At 36.7% G+C, this 25215-nt stretch overlaps 1 protein-coding gene across 2 annotated transcripts; it reads left to right on the forward strand.

The window, feature by feature from the left end:
* The first annotated feature begins 872 nt into the window (after positions 1 to 872).
* LOC127423022 (protein phosphatase 1 regulatory subunit 1B-like) lies at positions 873 to 17283 on the forward strand. Of its 2 annotated transcripts, none has more exons than XM_051666998.1 (5): positions 873 to 1204; positions 10222 to 10305; positions 10991 to 11063; positions 14705 to 14821; positions 14932 to 17283. In XM_051666998.1, the coding sequence occupies exons 1-5, from the start codon at positions 1091 to 1093 to the stop codon at positions 15123 to 15125; spliced, it is 582 nt and encodes a 193-aa protein (XP_051522958.1). In that variant the 5' UTR covers positions 873 to 1090; the 3' UTR covers positions 15126 to 17283. The 2 variants fall into 2 exon arrangements, with proteins under 2 accessions (XP_051522958.1, XP_051522959.1); XM_051666999.1 differs by having other exon boundaries at positions 14708 to 14821.
* Positions 17284 to 25215: the final 7932 nt, after the last annotated feature.

Consider the following 25215-nt stretch of genomic DNA (forward strand, 5'->3'; position numbering starts at 1 on the left):
TTGCCAAGATTTATTCTCATCTCCTGTTTGGCATTCTCACCGCTAAATCCATTGATGTGTTATAAGAAAACGGTTTGAAATCAAAGGCTATTTTAAGCCTTTTGGTCAGTGGCTCAAAGTGATCTCATACAAATTTTGGGCAGATTTGACGCAGGCTGTGAGAAGTTAGCAAAAGTACATATATTTCAAGATTGCACCCAAGGTCATAAATATGGATTTGAATAGAGGGATCTGTTGAAAAGATCAGTGGATATATGATTTATGTGTGTAGGCCATATGATTCAAAAGTTATAAGCTGATAAAAAGTCAAATTGTGAACTGATGGTGGCCCTAGAGGGTTTAAGTTGGAGATACTGAGGTTGGGTAGATTGATGATCAGACCCTCAGCAATTAGTGTGCCAAATTTCACAATTATCTTATGTATGGTTCTATGGGCTATCAACCAGAATAATAATAAGAAGAACACTTACAGAAACAATAGGGCCTCTGTCCCTTCAGGGCTTAGCCCCTAATAAGAATGCTAATGGATATAATAGGGGTTACACACCTTCTGGGCTTGGCCCCTAATAACAGTTACAATATATGCCTAACGCCTTTGGTGCTTGGCTCCTAATAATAATAATAAGAAGAAGAAGAAAATCAGGACAAATACAGTAGGGTTCCAGCACCTTCGGTGCTTAGTCCGCTAAAAATCAGCACAATTATCAAATATCTATCTACATCATAGTATTGTGGTACACTGATTTCAGCCTCTCTTTGTCCTGCTTTCCCCTCCTCCTCTTTCTCCCTTCCCTCCTCCATCCAATCATAGCACTTTCTCTCAGGCCACACCTCCCTACAACACAGCAACACAGCACAGGTTAGTGGTTAAGAGGCAGAGGAGCAGCTCTTGGAAGAAAAAGGGACCATCTAAAAGCAAGAAAGAGCATACACTTAGAAATAGGTGTTTTTTCTCTGCACGCACCAAACAAGTCAAAATCTTGTTGCCCTCTAATCAAACACATTGTTTTGGACACAATGCTGCAAAGTGCTTTATGAACAGACAGAAGGACTGATTCAGCATTAGACTGGAAAACTTGTGTATGAATCGATGGACCCAGCATTTCCAGCAGAGATGGAGGGAGATATGAAAGACAGGAGGAAGATCCATTTCTCTGTGCCCTCTGCAATGCCCTCCCAACTGGATCCCAAACAAGCAGAGTTGGTAAGATCACTGTGTGTGGAAACAGTAGTAAGAAGTGTGTGTGAGAGGAAGATGTTGTAAAACTGACTGTTGTAGACTGACAGAAATGCAGAAGCCGGGTTTGAATCATGAGGCTGATTGAAGCTGAAGGTGACGGGATTGGGGGCATCCCAAAGGTATAACTACAGAGAGATCGGCAAAAGATTGTTGGAAATGGGCCAAGTGATTATTAGTATTAGGATTTAATATAGCTATATTTAATAGTATATCATTGAGATTATCAATAGTAAACCATTGAGGTCATTGATGATATAGTAGATGTCGTTCATGCTGCTGGTACAACCGCGTAACGGTGACGTCGCACAGATGGTCACATTGTGACTCAGGTAGCCTAAAAAAATGTGCTTCATGTGGAAACATCTAACTGGTTTTATTAAAGTAAAATTTTGATTTATTATGACTGAATCAACCTGGCTACATAAGGTTGCACAAATGAAACTCATTTTAAGGATTAGGTCATGTAGAAATATCTCTCAAGGTAAATCAGTGAGATAATTGGGATAAAATGCTTTTTGTCTTCAATGTCGAGGACGTGGATCAGTCTGCCTGACAACAGATTATGTAATGTCTTGAGTTCAGCATCTCTCAGTGTGCGTGTGTGTCTGTGTGTGTAAAAAGTGCTGTTCGTCTACATATCCAGAATATAACAGCCAAACTAGTTCAGCTGCACTAAAAAGGTGCTGTGTCAAGTCATGACCCAGTTACATAGAGGATGATACCAGAGGAGCTGCATACAGAGGTGCTGTTTTGAAGATGATTTGTGCAAAACCGAGCTGTTATAGCATGTTTAAAGCAGTTGGAAGAGAAGGATTAAGAAATGGCACTAAGTGCAAATAGCGATAGATGCTATTTACACCCCTAAATATATACTAACATACAGTATAGGGCATCACTGCAGCATGTTATTTTGTGTTAATTTAGAGTCCCACAGACACCCTACACCAACCCCTACCCCTAAACCTAACCCTAACCTTCCCTTACAAAAATTAACCATGGTTTTACTACAGTAACTAGGCTCGGGATCTATGCCTTTCACACTCATCGTTAATTGGAAGATTTTCATAATGATTATTGATATAGGGATTTTTTCAGATATAAAAAGGGCTACCCGTTGCACAATAGTTTTTAAAGATTTCCCGTTTCAGTGGCATACCTAAAATTAAAGGCTTATAATTGTAGGGCTTTACTGGTTGTTTAGATCAGTGTTACTATCAGAAATAATTAATAATTATTTCTGTAGTTATTAATTAATATATAAATTAATTAATTGGATCTAACTCATTAAAACCTCATATGGGGCTCCAGTAAATGTAGTGTGCTACGTTTAGGAGCAAGTTTGGTTATTAGCAATAATTAATAATTATCAAAGATAATTATTAATTATTAAAATCAATAGAACATTGATGAGAATCAATGTTAGCTTTTTTTAATCCTTTAAATCAACAATTATCAAAGATAATCGTTAATTGTTAACATCTATGAAACATTAATTCAAATTAACACTAGCTTATTGATCATTCAAATTCAACAATCATCAAAGATAATTATCAATTATCAAAAATCAACAGAATATTAATAAGGATTAACATTGACGGGGCACCACCCTGAAATCAGGGACTAATAACCGAATAGTAAAACAGTCTCAATATTAGATTGTTTTCTTAGGAAAATCGACATCCGAAGAATATCGATTTTCGGGAAAAAAAACAATGAATGAAGGTTTGAATCCGAGCACTGACATCCCGTCAGCGTGACACAGGCGTATGCAAAACAAACCAAAACACTTCTCTTTGTAATATAAACAAAGTTTATTTATGCAGTAATATCAATTAATAATTAATACAATGCAGTCAATAAACTTCCGACTTACAACTACAAACTAAACAGTGATATGATTAGATATGGAAATAAAATAATCCTATAACACATAAGGTGTGTGTGTCAGTGTGGTTAGTGAGAGAGAGAGAGAGAGATGATTAAGTGACAGCCCTAAAGCTGATTTCGCGATAGCTGGAGATAAAGCAGCCGTGTTCATCACTCAGAGACGCGGTTTTACGAGCGGGTCTTGTAAAAGTCATGCATTATTTGACTAATGGATGAACTCAGTTGCTGTCTCACCCGCGATAGCGAAATTGCACAATCCAATTTGGTTGGACCACAATACAGCAAAACAAATTTTTGGTAATTAATACCCTGAGTATTAATAATGAGCGGACATGGTGGTCTGTAAACTGTACAAGCAAAAACCTTGAAACACAAGAATAACACACTATAATATTCTATCTCTGCCAGACGTAAACCTCTTACTTGAATCGCATGAGGACACAGGTAGAATGTGTTTTCCTCCGTCCTTTAACTTTGACCCGGTTCCTTGAGGCTCGTGTGATGACGGGAGGCCGTTTCCTCGCTCTGTCGGCGGGCGGTACGGCTGTTGATTGTCAGCGGGCGGTACGGCTGTTTATTCTCGGCGGGCTGGCGGAGAACTCAGAAATGTCAACTTGATTGAAGATGGAAGAGAAATCTTTAATCTTTTCACTTCTGTAGGCAAACGGATGAAGATGCGAATTGCTCGGCGGCCTCCTTCGGATCCGTTAGAGTGTTTGGTTGAACACAGAGTAATCTCAACTCGTCTTTTGATTGTATGGCTACAGTTTCAAGTCGGACATTACTTCCTTGTGCCACGAGGTTGCACCGGAGAGCAGCAAAAAAAAACTACGTTTATATTCGGTGAACGAAGTCGCTGGAAGCGAATTCTGGACGCATTTCAGAATTATTTCAACTCCTGATGATGTCATGTTTGAGGGACGTTCTGTTGTGTGCCTCATCCAATAGGAGTTGAGAGCTCGATCATTTAGTGAGCAAGGCTTCATGGATCTGTAGTCTGTTTTGGACTCCTTTTGTTTGATTTTGGCGCGATTTTTATCAGTAAAATTTACGACATGGAATGTGTGGGGGCTTGAGTTATGTTTTTACGACTGTGTTAGGCCTGCCTTTGTCTTCTATCTGAATACATGAGGCCCAACATAATTTAACAAAAATGTTCTTTTTTTCTTATTTTTTTGATTTGACATTATATATCTCTGGGTGGCTCCGAAAACTGCTTTTGTTTTTTTCCCAATCATGTCAACTGTATCTGAGAAACGTTTTTGTGTTGATAAGACAAAGCAATCAAAAATTATCGCATTACAAATTTAATTTATCATGGTGTCCAAAAACCTCTCCAAACAAATAAAACATAAGAATTATACATAAGAACTAACTGCACATTCAAACACAACAATGACTAAATGCTTGCATAGAATGGAGACATGATTTTAGTAATGAGATTTCACAGAATGAGTGTCATTTGAGTCAATGAGTGTGCATTGAGTCTGTGTCATTTACACGGTGCCATCTCCTGGTGGCCATTTGTAACATTGTGCTTCGTGTGGATTATCTAATAATCTATCCGATTACCTTTTGTGGGGGCTCGTTTGAAAGATAATCAATGGTATGTGATATTTTATGTTCCATTTATTTTTTGTCAAGTTATAAGCAAAAACACGGCATATAATCAACACCTGTTCACATGAAACTTAAATGTCAAAGAGATTATTGGCTATTAATTTGTGAGTAAAACAAATAGGCTGGTTGTATTCTATTCTTTAAAAGCTTTCCAACAACATATGACACATGACTATTTGATGAGTTTGATGTATTTACTAATTTTAATAATATGCAATTTGCAATTTTTCCAAAAAAAAAAAAATTTTTTTTTGTAAATTCAATCAATTTGTTTATAAATCAAAACGGAACACTTCTGATTTGTCTGCAAATTTCAAAGCACTTGTACAGTCATAATCCCTACATGCATTACAAAGTAGAGCTTCTAAGCTTTCAAACAATACCTATTTTGTGTTGGTCAAGACTGTAGTTATTAATATTTTGAAAAAAAAAAAAATGTCTTCTCATGGGCCAGTTATCCGAGTTTAAAGGGTTGATATAAGTAGTATTAAAGGAGATATTAAGAGTGGAGACAGGACATGGTTTGGAAAAAAGTGAACAAAAGGCAGAATCGAACCCGGGTCTTCCGCGTAAAAAAAAGCACATCCTTATGTGGCACTTGGGTTAGCAATTTGCAGTTTGTCTTCAATTTCTGTGTTTCCACCAGACTATTGGAGTGCAAATAACGGTGCTGTGTTGCAGGTGCTATTTACACCTAATGCAAATAGTCCATTAAGAAATACAACCAAATGAAATTAAACAGATGTTGCTTGATCAAACCATCTCCTCTTTTATGCTTTTGAACAGACCCTTGCAAGAGCATGAAACTAGTTCAGCTGCACTGAGACAGTGCTGTGACAAATTGACCTAGTTTATGTGAAGAAATTATTAACTAATGACCACCATCAAGGGTTGGGATGTGAAACTAACTAAATAGCTTGCCTGAGGATGTATTGGCTGTTTTCTTCCATAATTAGTGATTATTTGCTCAGGCAAGCATCACTATTGCTATATTGCTCATACCTAGGTTTATGTATTTGAACAAACCCCTAATCCCAAGTATTAAAATTCAGTTTGTGCTACAGACATGAATGATACATCAAATCTTTAGGTAGAATGTTTTTATAGAGTAGTCGTCCTAGAACCCAAGGGCACAAACTATGCAGTCTCATTAGAGGACATTTTATTCTTCATGGGTAAATCATGTATGAAGCCTAATAGATTTTGAAAGTCAATTTATTTACAGCATAAATGATATATTACATGATATTATTCAGGTCCATTTATTTAAATCTACTTTGTCTCTTGTTGTGTCTGCAGCTCATAAGTGCTGGCATGAGATGACGTGGATATATATGGTATTACATGTTAAACATTCATAGGATGGACACTACATATAGTTGCCATAGCAACATATTCAAATAAATTGTCATCAGCAGTTCAGCTGATCGTATACTGTGTTGGTTTTATTGTTCCAATACTTTGTATGATAAATAATTGGCTGATACAATTACTGTTCTTACTGTAATATATCATTCTAATGTCCATATATGACTGCAGAAAGACATATCTTTCTTTATCCCATTATAGCTGGAGCTCATTTTGCTGATATTGCTGGTATCTAAACAGTTATGTACAAAGGACACGCATGTGCTATTTTGTGAAATATGGAACAAACAACATAGTCTCACGAGAATGTGTCACAATACTACGAGGTGGCAAATTCATACAAAAATGTACGACTTACACATCAACCAATCACATACGCTTCACAAACACACATTTGGAACCCAGAAGTGTCACTTTTTTCTGTATTTTACATCAGGGCTTTTAATATTAAAGGTGCATTCAGTAACTTTTGTCTTTGTGTCATCTTGGACTTACACTGACACCTAGTGGCTTGGATGCAGCATCATTTAAAATCAATAGTTTTCAGTTTCAGATGTCATTGTAGAAATTTAGTATTCACAGTCAGCCATGATTACTTTAATCAATGAGTGAAAGTGTCAAATAACAGGACGGCTACTGAGATTAAGCGAGTAGTATTTGGCTGGTCATGTGATTCTAACATGGCTGTCCCCATGTGCGGACAAGAGTACCTTTAATATATCATGGTTATGTTTATACTCTGGGTAGTGTAAGGTGTTACACTTTATGGTTAGGTTTACGGATGGGGTTTTGGTTAGGGATTAAAGTTACAAAAACACAATTTTGGATTAATACATTCCAATGTGAACAAATGCCACACTGGGAACTACAATGACACGAGGGAAGCGTCTCTCATTGGTGGGTGTAGAACTTGTACCTCGTACTATTGTGACAAATTTTCGTGAGATCGATCTGAATCAGATCTGAATCAGGAGTATGTAATGCCTGGAATATTACACGGATGAAAAACCATAATGACCTATGGTTATGGGTGATGATCAGGTTAAGAGACTGGAATAGAAAAGATAGAGTACAACATTTTTACACATGATATCCATATCTTTTTAAGCTATGACAATTTGACAAGAATGTAATCCTGTAGAAAGGCATTCTGGTTTACAATTTCTGGCAGTTTTATTACTTGACAACAGTGTGGTGAGGCAGATGTGTGGACAGTTTTCCACCAACATTTAGAATATTTAGATATCTTCAGCACTATCTTCCTAAGCCAAAATGAATATAAGCTTCATCAAAGTGTTTATATATAAAGCAATCATTTATCATATGTTAGCGACTGATTTTGAATTGAAGAAGAAATAAGTTAAATAGTAATTCATAAAGATCAGTGGTTCATCCCATTTTATTAGATTACACTTATAATGGCACTAAGGGAAAAAAAAGAGAACAAAGATAATAATTCCCAGCTAGAATCTTGCCAATATAAGGATGATGTTATGAACAATACAGTTCTTTAAACTTCAGACTTAACTAGATGTTTTAGTCTCTTCCTTTGGCTTAAAAAAGATGTTTTAGCCTGCTAATACTGGCACCTAGATCTTTCATGGCTAACTTAGCATTAGCATCCAGAGGAATATCCACTGCGGCAATAGCTTTTAGATCAGCAGAACAGTGGGATTCGATAATGACAGTGTCGGTGCACCATGCTTTGTTGATGTAAATGGAAAAGAAACATAGATTACTATGAGTACCCAGAAGATTGAGAAAAATAAAAAAACGATGTGGAATGATGAAAACACTCAGCAGTCGCAACTTGCCCTGCAAAGCGGTTGCTAGACTGACAAAAACAGTTGTTATAATGGTGATAGTAGCAACTACAAAAATGTCTATGAAGACAACACCTCACAAATGTGAGTTGAAAACTTTACCATCACCCCATGCTGTCTGAATATGTACATTATTTGAGATATAAGTGTTGGACTGAGGTTGGCTAACGTGCTAAAGCTAGCTGCAACACCTAAGATGTGTTTGAAACATTGCTTCCTCAAAGTGAAAAACAATTGATTATCCATACACTAGAGAATCAAGTGCATTCCCTTACAAAAAAATCTAAACTAGCCGCAAATTTGCAACAAATTTGCAGCTCGATATTTTCACATGCAAATGATCTTTTGATTCACCGCAAATGTTTGCCTGAAGTTTGCAGCTCTTCGCCAGTAGTGGTGAACCCCCAGCAAACCTTTGGCAACAATGGACAATTTGCTGCAAGTTTGCTATGAAAATGATCAGTGGTGAGTTTGTGACAAATTTACCATGAACTCTCGATTTTCTTAAGGGTTGTGTATATGTGTAAGTGCTCTAGGGCTGTCAGGGTTGAGAAACTTCTTTGGAACTTTTCACTTAAATATTAACAAAATTCGTATTATATTCAAAAATGTAATCATATTCGATTTTTAAAGACATTATTTTTGTTTGGGGGAAAAAAAGCTACAAGACATCTGTGATCACCAGATTTTGAATTCAACATTCAAGTCCACAAGTTCATATTCTCAAATCTTAAGTAAAAAAGTAAAATGAGAAAAGAAACGCTTCAACAGACGATTCTATGTTAACTAGTGTTGCACGGTATACCGGTAAACTCAAGCTTCATAATACTGGCGGTACCACAGTGTTTTTCATTAATTACAGTTGTATGTAAGGTAGTAATATTCTAAGATAGCGGTGGTACTCAGCTAAACTTGGTTGTGTAGTGGTATTTGTAGCTCAGACTTTACCTCACCATGGTAACAGCATGTATCTAGGGCCAGTGCTACAACAGAGGCTGTTCAAACAGTAAACTTGACAGAGCACAAAAGAATGGAACAGAGCACGTGCGGGGATACCAAGATGCGCTTTTCCAAACTGAGCCACTTTCAACTTGACAGCATTTAAAACAAATTGAAAGATAGCAAAGATCTCCACTTAAGGGGCCATTCACACTGAACTTGTTTTTGCATCTGCCCTTACGAAAATCAAGAGTTCATGACAAACTTGCCGCAAATTGTCCATTGTTGCCAAAGGTTTGTCGGAGGTTCACCACTACCGGCGACGTGCTACAAATTTCTGGCAAACATTTGCGATGAATCAAAAGCTCATTTGCATGTGAAAATAACGAGTAAAATAAGTTTGCAGCTAGTTTAGATTTTTTGTTAGGGTGTCCATGCTGTTTTTCTATGTAAAACATGTGCCAGACGGAAATCTTTGACCATTGCACCGTGTCTCGCTGTTTTTTTCAGCATCACATGCAGATGCATTGTCAAGTTAAAAAGAACTCGAACCTTTTAAAACGCGTCTCAAGACACATCCGTTTATAATCGTTGCGCTGAGTCTAGCATTTTATAAGTGCCCAAACGTAAGCAGTCTGAATGGCCCCCAGGTCATTGTCAGTGCCTGGCACGCATTCAAAATTCGAATGCACAATTTTAGCATTAGAATGTGCATTTTTTTTTCCTTAAATTCGATGTATATTAGCATTTTTCATTTTAATTTGACAGCCTCTAAGTGCTCAGTGTATAGTGCATCAATTGAAACACCACTATAGTCTTTTTAAAAGATTTAACTTGGTTTGGGTTCATGTGAACAGATGTTATTTAAAAACTATCATCTGTGCACATGAATCTAAACCAAATTCCAGTATCTGTCTCATTACTGTTGTCTATAGAGCCTGAAATTATGAGAATGCTGTTGTTGTTTGCACTCACAACAGACAGCAGTTCCACAAAAACATCTAAGAGTGGCACATTGCACATTGGATGGTCTACTGTATATGATATTACAGCTAACAGCAGGTGTTAAAGGGTTTGTTCACCCAAAAATGAAAATTATTTCGTCATTTACTCAACCTCCTGTTGTTCCAAACCTGTAATGATTTTTTTCTTCTGTGGAACACAAAAGGACATGTCAGGCAGAATGTAAGGGATTGTCTCAGTTACCGTTTGCTTTCATTGTAAAAAAAAAAAAAAAATGAAGAAGAAAAAAAAAATACAATTAAAGTGAATGGTAACTGAAAACTTTGGTAGTGAACACTGGTAACATTGGGATTTTAACTGACTGTCAATTTTTTCTATCAGATTCGGCGCCGAAGACCGACACCAGCAACCCTGTTCAAGCTAACAGATCATGCATCTCCAGATGATGACAGTATCGGCCATCAGGTTCAACAAAATCACAAAACAAAATGAAATGATACCACTGTTTTACTTGTTTCTTTCTTATTCTTATTTCTGTGTGCCATATAGTTTCATTAAAAAATTATGGTATTTACATTTATCGTGAAGTGTGGTATGAGTTAGAGGTTGACCAATATTGGATTTAGGCGATATCAAAAACTAAGCTGGTGGGAAAGGTTGTTAATCAATTAATTGGCCAATAGTTGATTTAAGGAACGTTATGAAAAATGTCTTAGTCTTTCCTTTCTGTGACAAGCACAGACACAGAGACATCAAAAGTCTAAAAAAAAAAAAAACTGGTGCAAAACCCTGAACTTTTAAAAATAAACAAGACTGAAATACACAGGGGACTCTTATTTTGAAATGTCTGTTCTCCCAGCTCACACAAACTCATAAGGGAAACAAAACATGCACTCTTACAATGATTTACAATGTATTACAATATAAACACTTTAAAGGAATCATTGTCATATAGGCTAATAAATACTGTTGCCTATAAGCAGTAATTCGACACAATATCACAGTGTTCCTATCATGAATTTGAACAAGTTTTTCTCAATTAGTGTTATAAAACTCTTTACTGAACCACTATAAACTGTATCAATATTGTCTAAAATGTCACTTAATAATAAATGATTAGATGATTGCTGAGTTTTCTTCTCTTATGTAGTTACCTGTTAGTGAAAATGGGGCCCTTAAGCCAAAAAGAGCCACAGCCGTCTATGAGCCACCGTCACTGAAGGGTAAGTACGTTGTGAGTGAGACTTGCAGCTTTACTATATGAAGTGCATTGGTTTCCACCAAGTTTCCACAATGAAATCATATGCATTATTTAGAAAATATCCAGGATGGTTATTCTGATATCGTTAATCATGCAACGCAAATGACAAACAATTTAGAATTTTTGTAAGATAAAACATTGTCAACTGAAGTAAAAAATCAGTGAATCAACTTGCATTTTTACTCTTTATTGATTTTAGTTACTTAAGCTAATGTAACACAATTCTTGAACATTGTGTAACAACTTTAAATAATTTTCAGGTGCAGATGGCACTTTCAAACAGCAGCCTTTCAAACAACAGAATGAATTGGCTCTTAAGACTATTTGACTAGATCTGGTTCCTTTTGTAGCCTAATAAAAAAAATTAAAAAATCACAATATATGTTCTTGGGAAATGTCTCTATGCGAACGATCATACAGAAGTAGGTACATTTTCAGCAGTTCGTTAATAACTCTGCATGCCGGTGTGTTCATGTTGACTGATCTTAACTGACAGAATGAAAATTAGCTGTCGGCCTTGAAGTAGGTGGAGCTCCAGGTCACACCTAACAATGACGTGGACCAGTGGCAGTGTGAAGGTGTTTAGCAGCCGGTACAAATTTTTCCTGATAGTTTGCACTGGCGAGTTTATACGAACCACTGTAAGAAACTCAAAACACCTTCTTGTTGGCCAGATTTTGTTTGAAATGATGTCACACCTGTTTGTACTTTGATTTCGCTAGAAGTACATTGACGCTTTTAAGGTAACAGGTTACCAATTTTTATACTACATCTGACTGTGCACTGAAAAAAGCAATAACGACCAGGTGACTGTACATTATTACATAGCTACTTACCAAATAAATAAATAAATGGGCATAAAATATTGATTTGCTAATTTGTATTTACACATCCCATAACATGCGTCATCTTACCTTTGGCCCCGCCCATTGGCGCGCAGTTCAAGTTAAGAGAGCAGGAATTGTGTGGCTAACTATTCTTAAAATAACACCAAAGGGAACCCATCTGGACTATTTTGAATTATTTTAAATCACCTTTATTTTGCATATAAACATGAACTACACAGACTCTTTGACCGCTGTCATGTATCTCGCCGCTTTAAAAAAATGCAAGTAACTAAGTTATTATGTGAGACGAAAGAGACTACAAGAGACTCCAGAAACACTGAATTTAACTTCTGGTTTGCATCTAAGTTGTGATCTACATTTTGGTGTTTGTTTTGCAATAATAAATGTTTATGTTCATTATTTAATAATGTTCATTATTATGCCTATTACATGACTACTTGTAAAATAAATAAATAAATGGACATGAAATATTGATTTGAGTTTTGCCATTACTTGAGTATTAGCTTACTTGTAGAGATTGCAGAGTGATGTGAAAGAACAAGAGCACATAAGATAAGTAGTAAAGATTACCTAACATTCTGGTTACGACTGTAAACTTGATTCCCTGAAGGGAGGGAACAAGATGCCTGTTGCTGACGCTATGGGAAACTTCTCCCAGAAGTGACGATCTCGAAGCCCTTTAAAGTCACGCCAATCTATTGGCAGATGGTGTTTGATGCTTTGCCCCTGATACTCAGCCTCAGCAGAGCGAGTGCCGCATCGACACTGTGTGTGGAGCTAGGGACAAGCTGAAGGGCAGGACTTTGAACTAGGGATGGCTATTTTGAGTAATTTTGTAGTTGAGTACTCTAACACACAAAAAAGGAGTAATAGATTACCTGAAATTTAGAATTTAAGTTCAACCGTCAACTTTTGAACCTGTTTTTCTTATAAAAAATTATTACCATGCATAAACAACAAGATCTATATTCAAAAATGAAAACAAAAAAACATTTGCACTCACACATAGAAACATACATTCCATGTCTTCTGAAGCGATACAATCACTTTAAATAATGGCAGAATTTTCTTATTGGGAGAACTAACAGCAAGATTTGAAGAAGGTGGGAATTCAGCAGTTTTAATGTTGCCCATGGCAGGAAAAGGCACAAAGTAAAATCAAATTGCAATACTCTAAGGGTGTTTTTAATAGTCGAACATTTAAAGCTGAATGAGTACTCGATTAATCGATTATTTGTGCACATCCCTACTTTGAACTTGTTTGCCGTACCCTCAAAGGCGAATCCCAAGAATGAGGATGTCTCGGCAGGGACACAGAAGAGTGTTTTGAGCCTTCTTCGGAGCCGGAGTAGACTGGTACGTGGGCTCTGGTCCCTGCTTTATGGTCTTCGGACCATCAGGAACGCTTGGCTCGCCTCTAAGTTTTTATGCTTAGGCCATTGCTGCTGAGGCATAACCACAGGCTGAGACTCCACTTCCCATATCCTTGAGCAAGTCAGCCTGGTAGGCCTGCAAAACCACCATGGAGTGCAGGGGAAAACCAGCATGACCGGCTGCAGCATAGCCTACGAGCAAGGATGTAAGCCAACTTGGCTTGGACTGATGCACCGGCTTGGCTTTTCATCCCAGTGCAGAGGAGAGCATAAATGGGCCACTACTGCCTCTTCAACTGAGGGAATCTCAGTATAGCCTATTTGCGCAATGCAATCGAGCGTCATCAAAGCAGCTGCACCAGAAATGTGCGATTGTGTAGTGTGAACTCCATGCTTTGACCAGCTGGCTGTGCATTTCGCAGAAAAATGGCACTGGACAGCTGGACGCAGAGTTGCATTGGCTTGGTAAGAACTGTTCATCTAGTCAAGAACACTGGGAGCACTCAGAGTGGGTTATTCAAACTGGAGATTTTTGACTGCCCGAGAGAGAACATACATCAGCTCGGCGTCAGAGACTGCTTTCGCACGATTATCCTCATCGGCTGAGTGAGATCAGGTCTTGCCTTCAGACTCAGCAGGTGATATAGCACCTCCGTCTTCATCAAAACTATCAAACGTGATAGCACCATGTGCGCTGAAATTTTGAAGGATGCAACATACAGAAATAGGAGCAAAAGCAATATGTTTAGATATTTTGCAGATGTTCACGCAAATGCTATTAAAGCTAGTATAGGTGATCCACACATAAATCATGATATTTTACATGATGGTTTACAGTAATGTTAGAATAATAAAATAAAATCATGTGAAAAGCCACAATCTGTAAACCATCCAAAAATAACCAAGACTTTACAGAATTCTTCTAAACAGAGTCTGAGGATAACCAAGTCTTCATGGAAACTACTGAAATTAAATAAAAATGTTACCAGAGTAATGTTTTGCTACATGAATGAATGTTGGTAGAAAGACGTTTCCTTGTGTTATTGCGTGATCCAAACAAACACACAAATACAATGACTGACAAAGTTACTCCAACTTTCGTGGAAGCCTGTACGCTGAAGTCCAAGGTGACCTTCCCATAGGGACATCAAGTGTATTAAGAAAATAGATGTGGAGATGACAGACAGTGATTTTGGAAAGTGAGTCAGCATATGAAGCAAAGAAAGAACCCATTGATAACAGAATGACAGTGATGACAGCCAGTAATTAATCATGACCTTGAGAAAATCTTAGGAGGTTCAGTGCTTTATCTGCTTAACTTAGATTACGCCATTAAACCCCCAAAGTGTAACTGACTTGCATTGTGTTGTTGTGTTGAACAGCAGTTCAAAGGATGGCTGAAGCTCATATGCAGTTTCTGGATGCTTCACAACCAACAGAGGGCAGCACAATATCTGATTGCTCAGATACAGAAGACATTCCTGTAACATCTGCCAAAGGTTCAACCATTCATGCCCTGCTTTTGAACTTAACTTTAATCTATGTTTTACAACATGTTTCCACACAATTTCTTTTGAATTCACATCTTTTCTGTATTTGTTCTCTTTAGATCTACATGATGACACCAGATCTGTCCAATCAAAGTGTCAACTGGAGCGTGAGGTCACCAGCCAGGATTCTACGTCCAGCCCACAGCCAGATACTCCAAGCAAAGCTGAGGAGGACAGCAGAGCATCAACAGAGAGAGTGATGAATGAAGAAAGAAAAAGAGTGAAACATGAGAAGAAAGGAAAAGGAAAATAATAATTGTGAGTGAAGTGGAAAGGGAGGAAGCTTGTATAAATGTCTTACTTATTGGTGAATCTCACGAAAACGTTCAAGAACATGTTCATGACATATTTCAACCTAAATTAAAAATAAATAAAACAAGAAATTATATTTTGAAAGAAAACAAAGCCTATTTTGACATATTTGACCATTATGACATTATTAATTTTATGCAAATTTTCCCCAGTTTTCATTTATGCAAAGCAAAAATATCAACAAGGTGAAATGTTACCTGGACAGTTTTGTGAGCACTGCAAAAAAAAAAAAAAGATATTCTTGATATGACAAACAAGTATATTTGTATTGCTTTCCAGTAAAAATATCTAAACATCCTTAAAATGTGGAAAATTTACATGAGAAGCAAAACATTTGAGAATGTAACTTGAATATACAGTAAGTATTTTGTTTTTACTTTTAAGCATAAACAAAACAAATGAAGAACAAAAATCTGCCAGTGCAACAAGACAAAATATACGTAGATCAAGATACATTCTGTGGAAACAACTCTTAATATTTTGTTTTAAGGATGTTTAGATAATTTTACTGGAAAACAAGACAAATATACTTTTTGCAGCGAGATTCACCCTAAAATGCATTTTTAAGAGATTATTTTAAAAACTGAGATGTTGATGTGATTGTTGTCAAAGACAAAAGGAATGGGACGAAAGAGACAACGCTGGTTTAATGGAGTTCTAAAATGAAGTATTCTGCAGGAGCTAATTCATCTAATCTTGTCAATCATTAAGCAAGAGTATATAAACAGCTGCTTACCTCACTTCCGTGACAATTCTTCCAAAATCCCTCTACCACCCCATCTCCTGCCTTACTTCTAACTTCATTTAGTGCATAATTAGTCTGGAAAAATCAAGGAGGGGATTATATGCAAATGTGAATATGCATATAACAGCAATCATACTTACATGAATATTGTACACTCAATACAGTATTCTCACTGATCTAGATTGTTTATTCTGAAAGTAAGGGTCTCTTTTTTCTTTCTTTTTTGTGCTATTTTAAGTTTTTGTTACTGACACTGCATAATAGTGCTTGAAATATTTAGTTTATTTAATGGAATGTCTATTCTTTTTCTCTCAATGAAATTAATATTCACAGGGGTCATGAAATGCTATTTATTTATTATTGTATTATCTTCCTTGAGGTCCACTGAATGTTATAAAAGTTGTTTGCAAAAAACAGTCACAATTTAGTAATATATGATCAGTTTCCAACCTGTTTTTGTCCCTCTGTCTGAAACGCTTGGTTTTGGCCTAAGTGCCTCCTTAAAACTTCAACGTAAACGCCCACTGTAATGATTGGCTAACATAATGCAGCCCCTCAAATTCAGCAAACTCAATCAGAAGAGAATCTCGACATAAAAGAGAGTGGCTTCTTTTCAGAGTTGTAACTTGACAATGCATTTTTTTAAAGCGGCGAGATACATGACAGCGGTCAAAGAGTCTGTGTAGTTCATGTTTATATGCAAAATAAAGGTGATTTAAAATAATTCAAAATAGTCCAGATGGGTCCCCTTTGGTGTTATTTTAGGAATAGTTAGCCACACAATTCCTGCTCTCTTAACTTGAACTGCGCGCCAATGGGCGGGGCCAAAGGTAAGATGACGCATGTTATGGGATGTGTAAATACAAATTAGCAATGTTTCATAATGTCACGAACAGACGTTATGAGTTCTGAAATTTACAGTATGTTTTTATAATACAGTTATCTCTTATGTCTAAATATCAAGAAAATATTTTACTCTCCATTTCATGACCCCTTTAACTTTGGACAGAATAGTGAATGTCAGCAAAGAATTAATCATTATTATATACATAATACCGTGGTCCCAGAAAGTATTTGGACACTCAAAAATGTGCAAGTGAATGTATAAAGTCAGTTCCCTCGTTCACACAGGTGTCCTAACAGAGTTACTACAGGTGTAGTGGACATGTTGGACAACTATGGACATGTTCCACTAATGTTTGACAACCACAGAGTAGTACTTTTGGTCTTCATGTTTTCCTTGCAAGCATTTTTAAGTGTATATGAAGTGAACAAATACTTTTGGGGCCACTGCATGTGCCAAAAATTTATTTACCTGTTCTCACACTTTGACAATAAAAATGCTAAAAGCATTTCGATCAATTCATGTGGTAGAAATCTTCTTTGTGTGTGTGTGTGTGTGTGTGTGTGTGTGTGGGCAGGTTTATGTGGTTTACCAGGAAATTTTTATAGGTTACAAACTGGTAATTACAAGGGTATTATGCTATAAATGTGGTTTATGAGGACATTTCTTGTGTCCCCATGAATCAAATTGCTTAAAAAACATACTAAACGATGTTTTATTGAAAATGTAAAAATGCAGAAAGTTTTTTGTGAGGGTTAGGTTTAGGGGTAGGGTTAGGGTTAGGGGATAGAATCTATAGTTTGTACAGTATAAAAATCATTATGTCTGTGGAGAGTCCTCATAAACCACAAATACCAACGTGTGTGTGCGTGTGTTTTAGCGCACATGCCTTTGAGCTCATAATGCAAATGCTTGGTATTCTGCAGTAACTATAATCGTCTACATCTCCTGCAACCCCCTCAATGTTCAAGCAAAATCTACGCCCTTGCTCATTAGTCTACACCTACATTACGGTCCACAGTTTTCTGCCTTATTATAGAGGGAAACATCATGAAATTCCATTTGGAGAATCTTTTCCTGACCTTTGGATTCAGCACCAATTAGTAATTACCAATAAGAATAAAGGGGAATTCAACAAGGTCATGTCCAACAAACTTTTAACATCATAATATGATACATGTCAGTAAATACTGCATTCAATCAGGACAACTTCTGTCAAATGAATACTTGAATACTTTATTCTCTTATAAACAAGTGAAGCATCTGTTGGTGTTTGGGGGTATGGTTCTGTTCTGGCAATTTCTCTGCCAATCCATGCAGTCATGCATGGGCAGAGCAGAGTACAGCAAACAAAAACATTTACATTTTTTATAATATCTACTATCACAAATTTAGTTACTTTTGGGGGATAAAAATTCTATAGAGTGTAATATACTATATACTGTATAGTATATATACACTCAACGCCCACTTTATTAGGTACACCTTTACACCTACTTATTCATGCTATTATCTAATCAGCCAATCGAGTGGCAGCAGTACAATGCATAAAAGCATGCAGATACGGGTCAGGAGCTTCAGTTAATGTTCACATCAACCATCAGAATGGGGAAAAATGTGATCTCAATGATTTGGACCGTGGCATGATTGTTGGTGCCAGATGGGCTGGTTTGAGTATTTCTGTAACTGCTGATCTCCTGGGATTTTCACACACAACAGTCTCTAGAATTTACTCTGAATGGTGCTAAAAACAAAAAACATCCAGTGAGCGGCAGTTCTGCGGACGGAAACACATTGTTGATGGAGAGGTGAACGGAGGATGGCTAGACTGGTTCAAGCTGACAGAAAGCTGGTTTCAAACAGGTTTCCCGAACACTCCCCCATCTGCCATTAATCAACCAAACAGGTAGTCCCGCCCCAAAATTACACCACTGGACGAGCCAATGTTGCTAAGACGGGAAGCAGAAACAAACAGCAATGTTTAAAGAGTCACAAAGTTTACACTTTTCAGGGCAATTAACCTACAAATGATTTATAGTTGTCTTTGCATATTATAGTTGTCTCTGAACATCCAATAAATTACAACAAAATTGTTTTTTTTTTTTAAGTTACAGAATTTAAAACTATTGCATAACTGGAATGAAGAGGTTGTCACTTCACTTCTGATTGTATAATGTAAGGTTGTGTTCTTGCATTCAAAAATAACTAGATGGAGCGCAACAGGGTCTTAAAATGTGTTTTAAAGTTGAACTATGCTTTCTTAAAAAATGCAACACTCATGGTGTGGGATAATAAAGAAACAGTTAGATATGCCAAGGCCGTTGTATAGGAACATAGTGCAGACTGCATGGGGCTCTTACCTGCATACTGGCCTGTAATGTTTGAGGCTGTATTGTGTGAATGATAAAGCAGAAGAGGAGACAGGAGATAAAAATTATGACAAAGTCTATTTGTGTGATGCAACACTGTTTGATCCCTCACTTACCTGTTTACTGGCAGCTCATTGGTAGTGCTTTCTGAGAGAAAGTGGCCCTCATGGCAGTGGAGATCTAAAGATAAGGAGCCGAGGTCCAGAAACACTGCACATGTTCTGGAAATTGTTAAATGTAAATTAAATACAACATGAATAACTTTATATGCACTACCAGTCAAAAGTTTTGAAACACTTACTCATTTTTATTATAATTTTTTTTTTCTTCACATTTTAGAATAATAGTAAAGTCATCAAAACTATGGAATAACATCAATGGAACTATGGGAATTATGTTGTGACTAAACAAAATCCAAAATAAATCAAAACTGTGTTATATTTGAGCATCTTCAAAGTAGTCACCCTTTGCCTAGAATTTGCAGACATGTACTCTTGACATTTTCTCACCCAACTTCTTGAGGTATCACCCTGAGATGCTTTTTAAACAGTATTGAAGGAGTTCCCATCTATGTTGGGCACTTATTGGCTGCTTTTCTTTATTATTTGGTCCAAGTCATCAATTTCAAAAACTTTTTTTTTTAATTAAATTTTAGTTTTATAATGAAATAAATTAATATGGTGGCACAATTATATTTTTGTCTACAAAACTAATTTCAAATATTTAAGCATACGCCTTCAGATCAAAAGATTTTTAAGATCATGAGAAACATTTCAGTCAAGTGTTTCAAAACTTTTGACCGGTAGTGTATGAAACGTATATTTAAAAAAAAATAGAGGCGATATAGCAACATAATCCATTAAACACATAATTTGAGTTAAAGGTGTTTGCTAGAAAGTTAATATATGAACTTCTGATAAGTTATTTTGAAATCTTACATAATATTAAACTTAATTTGGTAACAAGCATAAAGGACTTTAAACTACATTAGAGACTATTTACAACTCTCTTTTTAGATCTGTTACTAAAGCTTAAGTAAAGCTTAAATTACTTCATTAATGTACATTCAAATTATTTGATCACGAAACTTCATATTTGAAATGTACATGAATTGTCAGTTGCTTTGAAATGGCCATTTGTGCCATTACAGTGAAATTACTTTTAGTTCAAATTGTAAATTAGTAAATTAAATGTACACAGTTTGATTTGGTGATTCGACATATTTCCTACTGAAACAGCAAGTGGGGGCGGGACATGTCAAACAACCCTTCCCATTTTTAAAAATAGGCAGTATCCTTTAGTTTACAGCCACACACACATACCCCTTTTCACCATCCGTTCTTGTCAGAGCCACTTACTGGGGAAACTTGAGGAGCGATATAAATACCGGCCAGATAGCCCATGGCAAAACTGCACTGTCAGAGTGAATATTCACACATAATATATACACATAAAAACATGATATCAGAAGAGAACAAAACATCACAGTTTTTTAATTCATTGAGCTTTGTCATACAGCAAGTCGGTTCACGTTGGTCTTACAGTTTGTGCAGCTTGGAAAAAAGAAACTGCGCCGCATTACTCTAAAAACTGCAACCGCCTCACTCTCGAAAGAGTATTTTTGACATAAGTAGCTATGACATCACAGCAAGTCAGACTTCTAACCAGCATTCACCTGCCTGTGATCACCGGTGATCGGTTCTGCACAGTGGTGTAGTAGTGGGAGGTGGGCATATTGTGCAATTTATGAAACCTAACCGTAACCCTAGCTTACCCCTAACCCGACTCTCTTAAAAAAAAACTTAAAGCATGTCCTCACATGTTTGTGTTAAGTGTAGCTTTGTACGTAAAAAAATAAGGAATGTTCATAAAATCACTCGTAGAACATGCTCTTAACCGCTAAGAAAACGAGGCCCTGGGCTTACATGCCGCGTGCATCGAGAAACAGACACTAGAGGCTGTTTTTGCCATTCGTAGATTGATACTGTGGGCTCCTGCACAAGCAGCATTATTTGATGCCTTGGAAGTGAGAACAGGTTGTTTTACCACATAATTTCCTCCCTTTTACAGCACTGCAGGAATAGAAATTATCACATTCCTTTTTATCTATTTCTACACAAATGTTGTGCTGACTGCATTTATTAAGCTCAACAATACAACTCTGCTATCAAAGACATTGTAAGAATAAATTATAAAAAATGTTTTGACCCAATTTATATTAGGTGTCTTTAACTACTTATTATGTACCGGTAAACACATGTTGTTACATTGTACTTACATTTAAAGTACATGCATTTAAATACATCTGTAATTACACTGTTAACCTTACCCCTAATCCTAAACCTAACCCTATCCCAACACTTAAGGCCCAGATATATTTCATGCGAAATCGAAATTCGAATTTGTATGACGTAATTCAGAACAAAATCTGACACCTTCTTACTGTCATTGGTCCACGTCATCGGTAAGTGTGACCTGAAGCTCTGTTTAAGACTTTGTTTAAGTTGTTCAGTCAGTAGTCAACATGAACAAACTGGCGTGCAGAGTTGTTAGTAAACTGGTGCAAATGTACCTACATCAGTTGGATCGTTCACATAGAGACATTTTCAAAGACATTTTTTTTTAAATAGTCTACAAAAGGAATCAAATCTACTCAAATACTCTCAAGTTCCCATTCACTCATGTGCCATCTGCAGTGAAAGCCATTCACACATATGCACAAAGTAAGATATGACCATTGTTTTGTTTCTATTCTGAAATATTAACACCTATTCAGACACCCAACTCCCACAGCGGTGTGGCGGGTGTTTGAAAGTTCGCAAACAGTATACTGTTGCTCGGTTGTTTAGAACTTCTTTTTATCCCTGAATGAAGAAGAACTTCTCCGGAAGTATATCATGGCCTTTATCCCTAAACGCTAACCCTAATCTAAACCCTAACCAGAGATATTCTATACAGTACATACAGTAGATATCAACCTCCGAGCTTTTACCATTGTAGAGAGTGTAACGGTCAACTTTACGTGAATCTTCTCTGGCCAATCATATAACAGCTGATGCCAATGGACCGCTTTACAGTTTTCATTGCACTTTTCCTTGTGGTAGATTGAGATAATGTATATCTACAGGTGCATCTCAATAAATTAGAATGTCGTGGAAAAGTTCATTTATTTCAGTAATTCAACTCAAATTGTGAAACTCGTGTATTAAATAAATTCAATGCACACAGACTGAAGTAGTTTAAGTCTTTGGTTCTTTTAATTGTGATGATTTTGGCTCACATTTAACAAAAACCCACCAATTCACTATCTCAAAAAATTAGAATATGGTGAGATGCCAATCAGCTAATCAACTCAAAACACCTGCAAAGGTCTCCTGAGCCTTCAAAATGGTCTCTCAGTTTGGTTCACTAGGCTACACAATCATGGGGAAGACTGCTGATCTGACAGTTGTCCAGAAGACAATCATTGACACCCTTCACAAGGAGGGTAAGCCACAAACATTCATTGCCAAAGAAGCTGGCTGTTCACAGAGTGCTGTATTCAAGCATGTTAACAGAAAGTTGAGTGGAAGGAAAAAGTGTGGAAGAAAAAGATGCACAACCAACCTAGAGAACCACAGCCTTATGAGAATTGTCAAGCAAAATCGATTCAAGAATTTGGGTGAACTTCACAAGGAATGGACTGAGGCTGGGGTCAAGGCATCAAGAGCCACCACACACTGACGTGTTAAGGAATTTGGCTACAGTTGTTGTATTCCTCTTGTTAAGCCACTCCTGAACCACAGACAACGTCAGAGATGTCTTACCTGGGCTAAGGAGAAGAAGAACTGGACTGTTGCCCAGTGGTCCAAAGTCCTCTTTTCAGATGAGAGCAAGTTTTGTATTTCATTTGGAAACCAAGGTCCTAGAGTCTGGAGGAGGGGTGGAGAAGCTCATAGCCCAAGTTGCTTGAAGTCCAGTGTTAAGTTTCCACAGTCTGTGATGATTTGGGGTGCAATGTCATCTGCTGGTGTTGGTCCATTGTGTTTTTTGAAAACCAAAGTCACTGCACCTGTTTACCAAGAAATTTTGGAGCACTTCATGCTTCCTTCTGCTGACCAGCTTTTTAAAGATGCTGATTTCATTTTCCAGCAGGATTTGGCACCTGCCCACACTGCCAAAAGCACCAAAAGTTGGTTAAATGACCATGGTGTTGGTGTGCTTGACTGGCCAGCAAACTCACCAGACCTGAACCCCATAGAGAATCTATGAGGTATTGTCAAGAGGAAAATGAGAAACAAGAGACCAAAAAATGCAGATGAGCTGAAGGCCACTGTCAAAGAAACCTGGGCTTCCATACCACCTCAGCAGTGCCACAAACTGATCACCTCCATGCCACGCCGAATTGAGGCAGTAATTAAAGCAAAAGGAGCCCCTACCAAGTATTGAGTACATATACAGTAAATGAACATACTTTCCAGAAGGCCAACAATTCACTAAAAATATTTTTATTGGTCTTATGATGTATTCTAATTTTTTGAGAGAGTGAATTGGTGGGTTTTTGTTAAATGTGAGCCAAAATCATCACAATTAAAAGAACCAAAGACTTAAACTACTTCAGTCTGTGTGCATTGAATTTATTTAATACACGAGTTTCACAATTTGAGTTGAATTACTGAAATAAATGAACTTTTCCACGACATTCTAATTTATTGAGATGCACCTGTATGTTAGTTCATGTATTATTGTAATGTTTGCGAAATTCATTGCAGTGAGCGGGAAAAAAAGCGCGCTTTTGCTGTTGCAGATTTCAGCATGAGGGTCTTAATCTATTTAAATATACACTGAAAAAACTGAAACATATGCTGTTGTTGCTTGAAGGAGCTATTTTTACCTGATTTAAACTATAAAAAATTATTTTGTTGGTGTAACCTAATGTAGTCAGGTTTTTGTAAACTAAAACAAGGAATTATTGCTTAACTTTATTGAGTTTCTTTGAACCAAAATACAATTTCTAATGCAGCTCAACAGAGCTTGGTATGGACACGTTCGACACACGCACACTACGACTGTATTGTCATACTCCACCAGACCTGTAGAGGGCAGTACAGAGTCGTGTCATCTATAGGAGATCTGCTCTAAAGTACGTAGAAATAATGTTGCGATGGAAGGCGTACTGGGATTACAACTTTGCGTTTTAACCATAGGAGAGAGCTTAACGGACAACTAGCGTGTTACAACAGTAGTGATGACAGAAACGAAGCTTTCCAAAACTTCTTGTCAACTGAAGCAATTGCTTCGGAAAATTATTCCTTGTTTTTGAAGCGCTCGAAACACAGCATGCTGAGGACATCTACTGGTCACAGACTTGTACTGTAAATGCAATGAGAAACTTGACTCAAAAGCAGATATGGTGACAATACATTGGAAATTATTTACTGCCTTGTATTTGACATATATTTTTCATGTTTGTCTACAGTATCCTGGAATAAACAGATCTGAATATCTGGAGAATATGTAGACCTTCATATGATTACAATTTTATAATTATTTTAAATACCAAACTATTTATTTTATTTTATATTATAAAACAACTTTGTTGTATAAAGAAATTTTACAAATATGAATGCTTTGACAGATTGTGCATTGACATTTGAAAATGAAACGTTATGGTATTAAGTTAAACTCAAACAGCATGGGATTCAAACTCACACATCAAGTGCTTTAGACAAATTAACAAGCATGTTAACTACTACTCTATACAGCAATTTTGGAATTACCAATTGTGGTATACTAAATAAAAAAATAAAAAAAGTTAAGGCTCATCATCATGTACAATAGTTGAAATTCTAGATTCACCTTTTGTAAAACAAATACATCTCTTTAAATATCACAAAATATCTATGTCTTTCTCAAAATTATTTTTCATAAACACAACATTTAGATTTTTTTTCTTCGGGAACACAACTCAAGGTGATCTACAGGGAAATTAAAATGACTAAAATTCAAATCAGAAACTAGTCTGATTTTACAGATCTAATTTATTTCTGCACTGATTCGAGATCAGTTAAAGCCTGCATTTAACACTAATTCA

The sequence above is a fragment of the Myxocyprinus asiaticus genome, chromosome 32, assembly GCF_019703515.2.
Source record: "Myxocyprinus asiaticus isolate MX2 ecotype Aquarium Trade chromosome 32, UBuf_Myxa_2, whole genome shotgun sequence".
NCBI classification, from domain to species: Eukaryota; Metazoa; Chordata; class Actinopteri; order Cypriniformes; family Catostomidae; genus Myxocyprinus; species Myxocyprinus asiaticus.